We start from the raw sequence: 10,546 nt of genomic DNA, 5'->3' as shown, positions 1-10,546 counted from the left end.
TGTGTTAAAAAAATTTATTTAAAACAAGCTCGAGCTCAATCCGCTCGTTTGTTTAGCTTTTCTCTTCCTGAGTTCAAGCAAAGCTCAATGGGTGCTCAAGCTTGAAATGAGTTTCTTCTTCATCGAGCCGAGTGTTTACAAGCAAAGCTCGGTTTGGTTACAGCTCTAGGTGCAACCAATTATAATCACGAAAACATTATTTGAGAAACTACATTTGTTCTCCTTTAACCGCCACTTTATTTGCAATGAAAAAAAAAAAAAAAAAAGTAAAAAGAAATTAGAGTATTTTTTTTATTTTTTATTTTTAATCTTTATCTTAGAGTATTTTCTATCAATTAAATAGCATTTCAAATTAATCTCCAACAAATATAAATGTACCAAATTGAATAATTAAACAAGAAGCAACTAATTAAAGATAGGTTTGGAATCATTCCACAGTCATTACATAACCTTTCAGATTGGACGAAGAAACAACTACAACTTAGGAAATGGACTTAAGAGTGAACCAATTTAGCTACAAATTCTTCAATGTTCATATCAGAACTTCCACCATCGTCAACCGCTTCTTTGGCCAATTTCCTCCATTTTAAGGCATTTTTCTTTATCTCTTTCCCTCTCTCTCCCTCCATTATTTCCCTGATGTAATGTTTTGCTGCTTCTCGCCTGACCAACCCTTTCTCATCAACCGGAGCTTTCAGCCCCATCTTCCAAACATCCATTATATATTTTGCATTTGTGCTTTGGTCTGTCCATTGTGGCACTGCGACCATCGGAACACCGAAGCTGAGGGCCTCCAGAGTAGAATTCCATCCACAATGTGTAACAAAGCATCCCACTGCCTCGTGAGTTAAGACCTCCAACTGAGGACACCAACGGACCACCAATCCCTTCTCGGACGTCTCCTCCACGAAGTTTTCGGGGAGCTTTGCCTCTTCCGATTTCCTGACAACCCACAAGAAGTATCTATTGCTCATTCTCAATCCCCAAGCTAATTCTTGCATTTGCTCGACTTCAAGAGCCGCCATACTCCCAAAAGAAACATAAACAACCGACCCTTTTGTGCGATCATTTAGCCATGTCATGCAAGCATCGGTGCTTGGTTTGAAGATGCTGAAGCCATAGACGTTGTCATCTTTAAGTCGCCTGTCTAAGAACATGGATGGTATGGTAGGTCCTATTGTCCTCAATGGCCATATCTTTGCCATCCAATCCACCACCTACAAAGAAATTTATCACACCATGTCAATTGTTGCATCATGCATGCTTAAAAATCATGTAAAATCCAAATCTGACAAGATCACTCCCCACCCGGCAAAAATATAATAATTATAATGTGGAGTTGTCATATTTTAAAATTTTGCAATGTAATATTTTCATAAAGATTTTTTTGTTAAATCCTAATGGCATATGTTAAAAATACCCAAAATACCCTTATAAAAAAAGAAAGAGAAAAACTTTAACTTATAACTTCCGATCTTTCATTTTTTTTTTTTGCAATTAGTTAGTACTCAAATTTTAAAAAATGTCAATTTAAGATATTAATATTTCATTTGTTTTTTGTTTTTTTTCAATTTCAACAATTCGTTATAATTTTTCATTATATCTTACCAAAATTATCAAAATTCCCCTATGTTGTGTTTTAAAAAAATATTAATTTTTTTTTTCTTCAAAAATTCAGACATGTGTATTTTTGTAAATTCCGTTATATTCTGACCAACAGCTAAATTCTTGCAAATTTTTTTTCTTTTTGCCTAAAAAAAGGAAGGGTATTTTTGAAATTTTGACAAGATTTAACAAAAAAATTTAACGGATGGTTGAAATTGAAAAAAAAAAAAAATTAAAAGATAAATACCCTAAATTGATACTTTTTAAAGTTTGAGTACTAATTTATTACAAAAATGATGAAAGATCATGGATTATAAGTAATGTTTTTTTTAAAATAAAATAAAATATAAAAATTTCACTGCGTCCTTGCTCCATGGCCAGTCATGGGTTTGTTCAATGTTTTTTTTAAAAAAATAAAAATAATTATTTAATTAAGATAGTACTTTTGTATTTTTTACAAGTTTTATAAGAATATGAGTAACATTTTACCTATTAACTATTTGATTTAACCCTAACTTCTAAAGATCCGGATCCGCTCCAGTTCATTATAACCGGAGAGGAGCTAGTTGATGGTCTTGACCCTTTTAAGGCTAAAAACAAGACACGTCATCAATGAAAAAAAAAAAAGAACCAAAAACCAAAGTAAAACCCAGTCTTCCATTTTTCTGTCCCTCTCCACCGAAACCCTCATTCCTCCCCCCCCCCCAGTTTAGCCTCCGCCAGCAACCACTGTCACCACCAACAGCCAACCTGACCCACTGAGAATGATTGGTACATCAAAAAAAACGCTGCTCTGAACCCACCTCGCCAGGACCTCCATAACCATCTCCATGGCCTCCCAAACAAGATGTCAGAGACATTAGCTTCTGCTCCAATCCAAACGACGCCAATAGCCTTCTTTTGCAGCCCTTGGACTCGTCCTCTTCCTGCTCTCCATCACAGGTGTTCACCCTCGACCCCTCACAGTCACAGACTCACAGCCACCCTTCTTGCCCCACAAATCTTCCTTCTCTTCGCTCATAAACGCGGTTTGCACCAACCCTTTTGACAATGCTTCGATTTGGGGCTTGATACCGGTCTTCTCTGCCCGTTCAACCCAGCTGCTTCCATCTCCCCCGCTTCGATGGGCTTCCCGGGCTTGAATTCTCAGCCCTAGATTGGTGCTCCCGAGCTGGGTTCGGCCATCGAAATTCAACCAACTCAGTTGCTGCCGATAACCGACACCACCGCCGGGATGAGTAGCGAGTTTAGTCCAGCCGGTTTCGAGGGTTTCGATAACTCAGCGAGTTCTCTGTTACTAAACAGAGCAAAGGTTCTACGACCGCTGAGGTTTTCCCTCAAGTGGGTACGCTACCCACTCTGTTTCAGAAGCGAGCGGCTAGCTCTTCGGCATGGCGCTGAAAATTCGAGGACTTTGCAGGTCTTGGGTGCGACATTCAGGGAAAATTTGGGAAATTTGGAGAGTAGGAGGAAGAAGAACGAGGCAGGTGATGTTGAGGAAGCGAGATCATAAGTTTTTTTTTTTTTTTCCTTTCTTGGTGACGTGTCTTGTTTTTAGCCTTGAGAGACATCCAAGCCATCAACCGGCACCGGCTCCTCTCCAATTCTAATGAACCGGAGAAGATCCTTTTCCAAATTCTAATGGTGGGGAGTAATGGTGGGGTGCCATTACTCCACCATTACTGGTGGGGAGTAATGGCTCCTCTCCAATTTTAAAATATGACAATTCGACTATTGCAACTTTTTACCTTTAAGAATAAGATTGTAAGTGAAGTTAAAAAAAAAAAAAATAGAGTAAAAAAGAAAAGAAAAGAAAGAAGAAAACGATGAGGAAATCAGTAGTTTACAAGCCCTAGTTTGCTTGCTTACCTCTTGCTCTAGCTCATAAAACGTGTTGCAAAGGACCCAATCAGCTTTGTCAATATTGGAGAATTGTTGCACAACCATGTCAAAGAAAGCTGGGTAGGATCCGAAATCACAAATGAAGGACGGCGTATCCTGAGGTTGAAGTGGCGGCAACCCAGGAAGCAAAATTTCTGGCTCTGAAAGAGGGAGTTTAAGAACTCCTTTGTAGACATGGAACAATATGTTATCAACAGCACAAGATTGTGTGAAAAACACAGCCCCGACTAACCCAAACTTTTTGGCTACGTCTAGAGCCCAAGGCAAGAAAGCATCATAAACAATGCAGTCAACCGGGCAGCCTGAGCTAGAAAGCTTCTCAAGGAGCTGAGACAGAGTTTGCGAGCCGACTCGCCAAAAGCGTTCCAAATAGGCCTGGATGCTCTCCGCTTGCTCTATCCCGCCGTCGTCGTAGCCGTCAGAGATTGTCTCGAGAGCAATGGAGGTGGCTTCTTTATGTATGGTCTTGGAGATGGAGTAGGTGGTGACGAGTGTAACTCTTACTCCTTTGTGCTCCAAACGCTTGGAGAATTGGAGCATGGGATTAATGTGGCCTTGGGTTGGATAGGCTAAGACCAGACAATGAGCTCTGTAGGCATTCTTTTCGTTCACCATTTCTGCTTACACAACTCTTTGAGATCTCTCTCTCTCTCTCTCGTTATCTCTCTCTGCTTGTGATAAATATCTCGTCCTCTTTTGGTGAGTGACATGCATGTGGCTATGATCACCACCAGGGTTCCTGTGCGCAGCAGATAATTGAGAGGGTCATTGTGATGGAGCACCGGCCCATTTTGGCCGATCCTCACAAAAGAAAAGTGCATTAAATTTCGTGGCCTTCGTCTAATCAGTGATCAGACTTTGGAACGACATATTTATTAATTATTGTAAAGAGAAATTAATATTGGCAGAAAGAAGTCATTTTTACAACTCATTTTCTATTAGAAAAAAAAGTACTCATTAATTTCGATATGATGTTCACGTGCCAAAGCTTTATGACAACACCCCACAGGCCACAGACCTCAGATCAACGTACAGGTCTAAACAGCTTAAGAGGGAATTGAAGGTAGAATATACGTCCTTAGAGAGAATCGAATATTTATCTACAAAATTATGAAAAATGTTAGATTTACGACATCAATATAATAACGGCACAACAATCCCTTATATGAAAATGTGTTCTACACACTGGAGCTCACCCTCATGTGAAGAGTTGTTGTGCAGTTGTTGTGATGGTGTAGTATAAGAAACAAATCCCAAAATTATATTTCAAAACCACCCATTTTTAAATCGCACGTTTAACCTATAGGATTGAATCTAGTGTCGCAATCAATAATGAGAAACATCCAAAAGAGAGAAAAAGACGTTATCCGGCCATCTCGTGAATCGCGTTGACCAATAGAATTATCACCAAATAAAAATGATAAACTGATGTCTCTCCTTAAATAAAAATAAAAATAAACTAATTATTATTTAAGATTTCGTTTAAATTTACGATTTTAAAATGTAAAATTTAAAAATAACGATTTAAAAATGTACAATTTAAAAACATGATTTTTAAAAATATAGTTAAACATTTGACCTTTAAAATTACAATTTACACTTTAAAATTACGTGTCTTCAAAAAAAAAAAAAAAGCATTTCCATGCATACGATTTGAAAATACATATATTTTTTTTTAAATCGTAATTTTTTAAAAATCGCATTTTTTGTCAACGAAGTTACAATGTCAAATAATTAATTATTTTCTTACAATAGAATCAAGTTATTATTATTATTATTATTATTATTTTTAACTTAAAAATTGTAAGGACGCTCTTGGAAATTGGAAGATTGTAAGGATGCGTTTGAAATTAATTAGAAGATTGTAAAAGGATGCTTTAGAAAATAATTTGGTTTTCTGAAATGTTGATGCTACTGGCCGGTGAATAAACGACCGTTTAAAGTGGTCGGCAGAATAAACGACCAATTGGGGTAACCAGCAAGGGCAAGAGAGTCCTTTCAAAAAAAAAAAAAAAAAGCAAGGGCAAGAGTAATTACTGTATTGTCTTTTGACTCTTCGCAGTTCGCACATGTGATTATGTGAAATATGTGTACGTTGGAGCATTTATAGTAATATTAACTAAAATAGTACTTAATTACAAGATGTAATTTTTTATTTTAGTTTTTAATAATTTTTTTTGTATTATTATTTATTTATTTTTTTAAAAAAAATATTATTATTATTTTTTCAATTCTTGGGATTCTCCGTCCATTATCAGAACCACGACAACTAAATGGTGTGCATGTGGGCATATATAAATTCACCCAAACCACGTCATTTTGGATTAATAGATTATGTTTACATTGGTTTGGTTGGCTGTGTTGTTTTTTTGTGTGAAAAATGCTAAGGGTACAAATTTTTTTACAAAGAGAACTTTACAAATTGACATGGCATTATACCTAAAGACTAAAATACCCTTTTAGCAAAATACCCTTCCAGCCACGAACGGATCACTCCAGTGGTGCAATATCGTCGTCGTCCCGGCAAGAACAGCTGGATTCCGGCCGTATGTCCGGGATCCGGCCCACCCCCGGCCAGAACGGCCGGATCTCGCCCGTTTGTCCGGGATCCAGCCCATCCCTGCCCACAACTATCGGATCCTGGCCGTATGTTCGGGATCCAGGCCATCCCTGGCCATCTGTCCGGATCAGGCCCATCCCCGACCACAACTGTTGGACCCCGGCCATATGTCCGGGATCCGGGCCAACCCCGGCCAGAACGGCCGGATCTCGGCCGGCTGGCCATGATCTAGCCCTTCCCCGACCAGAAGCGTGGTTGGGGTCGGGGTCCAATCCGAGATTGTCTGGGGTGCTGGGTTTTCGGTGGTCGTGGCCGGTGTGCTGAGTTTCCGCCGGTGTGATGGTTTTCAGGGAAGTGGGTTTAACAGGAAATGAAAGGGTATTTTTGTCTGTGTACAAAAAAATTGTTTTAACTTTTTTTAATACTAAGCTGACGTGGTGCCTCTCATGAAGCTCCATGTCAGTTTGTAAAGTTTTCTTTGTAAAAATTTTTGTACCCTTAGCATTTTTCTTCTTGTGTAACACTTGGATAAAAAGACAAAAGTAATGTGAAATCAAAATATTTTTAAAAGATTAGAGCTTAAAAAAAATTAAAACAAGTTCAAAACATTAAAAATCTGCTTAAATCATTTTCAAAATCGTTCAAAATAGACTATAATAGAGATTCGACGAAGGCCAAAAAGACAAAAATAGGCCCAAACTGTTCATTACCTTAATATGCAAATAGTAAATAACAATATTTGATAACTACAATAACCACACAGATGCAATTAGTAAAAATGTTCGTATTTTGCGATTATGTTTGCAGATACCACAAATAACTGCATCTGCATGTACACTCTGTTGTCAACAACCCCACACTAGCTTCTGACACAAAGCACCTAACCTATGGCTACTTTGTGGGTTAACCTGCATTAACAAAAATAAAATAAAATAAGGGGTATGCTCTCTGATTTGTGCCAAAAAAAAAAAAAAAAAAAAATTCAGAAAACTCAAAGATCCGAAAAGCCAAATTAAAATAAAAATCATCAACTTTTCTCATGAAGTTCAGCTTTCCTTAACTCAACAGGGGCGGAGAAAGAATCTTGTTTTTAATTTGGTAGTTTTGTTAAGAAATTTAATGTGGCTGAAGCATATTTCTTATATCTAATTGTATGGAAGTGTATTTGGATATGATGATTGAATGTAGTTGAATTAAATGGAAATTGAGTGTATTGATAATCAAGTATTTGGAGAAACTTGTACCTCCAAAAATGGATTACAAAAATGGTTGAGAAGAAATATAGTGATTCATGGAGATGTTTTCACTTTCAGCCACCCAAATCTCCTTATTCAAGAGTCTGCCGCTTTCCTTCAAGCATACAACACAGTTGAAGCAAATGTAGGTGGTCATGCGATCCACTATAAGACAAAATTGACTTTAAAATGAAATAGGCTACCAGATGGATGGTACAAAATTAATTGGGATGTGGCCATTGATGCTATCACTAGACGTATGGGTATTGGTACTATTGTGAGAGATTCTTAGGGCCAGATGACTGCAGCGAGAAGCACACACATGATTTTGTGCCAGAACCGATGGTGACAGTGGCTATAGGTGCTTTAAAGGCAGCATGATTCAGTCCTGATGTGGGGCTTCATTGTGTTATCTTAGAGGGTGATTCGTTGATTGGAGTAAATATGACCAAAATGTTGTAGATACAAAAGAGGTGTTAAGAACGATAGGAAGATGATAGATCTGTCACATTGAGAGAGAGTCAAACTTTGCTGCACACGGGCTTGGAAAAACAACAATAAAACAAGTCATGGATTATCTATAGATGGAAGAAATTTCGAATAATATCCGTGAAGTTGTAATCTTAGAGCAATACACTTGAATTTTTTAAAGCTTCAGCTGTAGTTTTCTTAGTATCAAGGGTTAAATACATTTTAGCCCTCCAAACTATCACTCTTTCTCCGAATGGTCCTTCAAACTACCAATGCTTAGATTCTGATCCCCCAAACTACCACTTTTTGATTTTTTGACCCCATTTGTCCATTTATGCCGTTAATTCTAACAGAAATTGGGCCATGTACATGTCACGTGACCCTTTTAGCCCAAAACCCGAAAATACCCATCCCTTAATCGTGGGAATTTCAAAGTGTAGAGGAATATTTTTAGATTTTTGGGCTAAAAAAGTCACATGCCGTGCACATTGTAAAGACTCATCCCCAATGATACAATATTGTCCACTTTTAGCTCCCCTGAACCAAACTTCTCAGGAGGTCACCCATCCTGGTACTGCTCTCGCAAAAGCACGCTTTAACTGCGGAGTTCTGATAGGTTCATGACCATCACGACTTTAAAACGCGTTGTGTCATAAATGATGCATTTATACATATAAGCACATCCTCATTCCCAGGCAATGTGGGATGTCACACACATGACCCAATTTTTATTAGAATTGACGGCATAAATGGATGGATGTCAGGCCAAAAAAATCAAAAAGTGGTAGTTTGGGGGGACAAAATCTAACCATTTGTAATTTGGGGGGCCATTCGGAGAAATGGTGGTAGTTTGAGAGCTAAAATATATTTAACCCTAATATCAAAGAAGATTATTAAAACAATTCATATTGACATAAAAAGGCCCTACTAACATAAATGTCCAGCTACAACTCTAAGCCCATTATTTGGGTACGTAAAACGCATGACTTTAATATATAAAACGCACGCACTCTTCAGCTTCTTTAGTAACTTCTAGTTGTCTTCCATTACCCCCGACACTGCAAGTGTTGCCATGTGTGTATTGAGATCCACAGCTGCCCATTCTGGAAACCAAGCCCATGCTCCAATGGGCCTCAGTTTTTTCTGTTTCTGTACTGTTGACGTGCGCTTGACAAACCGTTTTAAAAATCAAAACAAGGAGTAATGATACATTGTGGACGTCTTACCGTCCCCCAGCACCCCTTTTGTATTAAAAAAATGTGTTTTAATGCAAAAATGTCTTTTGATGTGACATTAAATGACATTTTTGCATTAAACACCATTATTTTAGTTAAAAGAGGGTGCTGGGGGACGGTAAGACGTCCCCCATGTATCATTACTCTGAAAACAAAACCGTTTCACGCGCCGGTCTCTGTTCTGCCACCGCCTTCCTGCTGCAACTACTTTTTTTTTTTGGGCTTCTTGTTTTTCTTTGATTTCCTTTGGATTTCTGTTAGTTTTTTTTTTTGGTGGGTTTTAGGCTTGTTGCAGTGGTTTTAATAGTAATTTTAAAAGTCATATAATTTTTGAGTAAAAGAGATAGAGGTTTTACATATAGCATTCTTCGTTGGCCCAAAAACTTAAGCAGATAAGAAGATGTAAATTTCATCACTTAACCAATACTTAAACATTATTAAGTTATTAACAGTTAGAGCCTCATGCTTTTTAGAATTGCAAGTCATGATTTTAAGGTATTAAAAATGCTTTGCGATAACTGATAAGAGAAATGCTATTCAGCGTTTTCAAGTGTTTATTTTCCTGTATTTTTGTTTGTCACATTCACTACGTCTCTTTTTTTCTTTTCTTTAAATAAAAATAAAAGAACGAAGAAAATGCAATTTGTTTGGGTGTTTGATTTTTGAAATCAAAATTCAATTCTTATTTAGTGCGCGAATTTCGACGTTTGACTTTGTGAAATAAAATTAGAAAAAGTTGAATAAAATATGATTTTTTTTTTCTTTTAAAAAAAAGCAAAAATAGAATCATATTTATTTTTGAAATCATAGTTGCCAAACGAACCATTCAAGAATTCCGAATAACATTCCGATCTCTTGTGATAAAACTCATTAAGGTAGATACCAAAAGACAATAAAAATTTTCTACCATAATATTTTTTATAGCAATTAACTATTTCAACTTGTTAGAGAGTTAATATAAGATTTATCTGTTGTCTCTAAGGGTAGTTCAATCAGATGAAAACCATGCCTCATGAAGCGAAGGTTATTAGTTCGAATCCTCTCTCCTCATCTTATGTAAACATGTCAAAAAAAAAAAAAAAAAAAAAATATATATATATATATATATAAGATTCACCTATTTAAATTACAAATAATTATTATCCGAACAAAAATTTCCTATTAATCGGTCCTTATTATCCTTATTTACTTGGATATGCTTGATGATCATGAGGGATCCAGCTTCCATGCGGTAGTTTTAAACTACTGCATGGTGCTGTAATTTAAAACTACCGCATGGTGCTGCAGTGGAAAACGGTACCGTTTTCCACAAACGGTACTGTTTTCTACTTTAAAAAATTTGCAAATTTTTTAATAAATTATAAAATTATAAAAATAATAATAATTAAAAACAAAAAATATTAAAAAAAAAAAAAAAAAAACTTAAAGGGTGGCAGGCCACCCCATTATTGGCCAAGGGGGTGGCCGGATCACCCCCTTGGCCGATCTGGGGTGGATGAACCACCCCAGTCGGCTTTGGGGGTGGTCCGGCCACCCCC

At 37.0% G+C, this 10,546-nt stretch overlaps 1 protein-coding gene across 1 annotated transcript; it reads right to left on the bottom strand.

Moving 5' to 3' along the window:
• Nucleotides 1–446: 446 nt before the first annotated feature.
• On the bottom strand, nt 447–4,296 carry LOC133879432 (UDP-glycosyltransferase 74F2-like). The gene is made up of 2 exons (XM_062318008.1): nt 3,475–4,296; nt 447–1,217 (listed from the first exon to the last, which is right to left on the bottom strand). The coding sequence occupies exons 1-2, from the start codon at nt 4,120–4,122 to the stop codon at nt 495–497; spliced, it is 1,371 nt and encodes a 456-aa protein (XP_062173992.1). The 5' UTR covers nt 4,123–4,296; the 3' UTR covers nt 447–494.
• Nucleotides 4,297–10,546: the final 6,250 nt, after the last annotated feature.

This window comes from Alnus glutinosa, chromosome 10 (assembly GCF_958979055.1).
Source record: "Alnus glutinosa chromosome 10, dhAlnGlut1.1, whole genome shotgun sequence".
Lineage (NCBI taxonomy): Eukaryota > Viridiplantae > Streptophyta > Magnoliopsida > Fagales > Betulaceae > Alnus > Alnus glutinosa.
Note: the sequence above shows the minus strand (reverse complement) of the source record. Positions and strands in the feature narration are given on the sequence as shown.

What these genes read in the sequence shown, in the direction of transcription:
- LOC133879432 (XM_062318008.1), bottom strand. Translation starts at nt 4,122, where the DNA reads ATGGTGAACGAAAAGAATGCCTACAGAGCTCATTGTCTGGTCTTAGCC. An exon ending in TTTATGAGCTAGAGCAAGAG is followed by an intron (nt 1,218 to 3,474) that starts GTAAGCAAGCAA and finishes ATTTCTTTGTAG; the next exon opens with GTGGTGGATTGGATGGCAAA.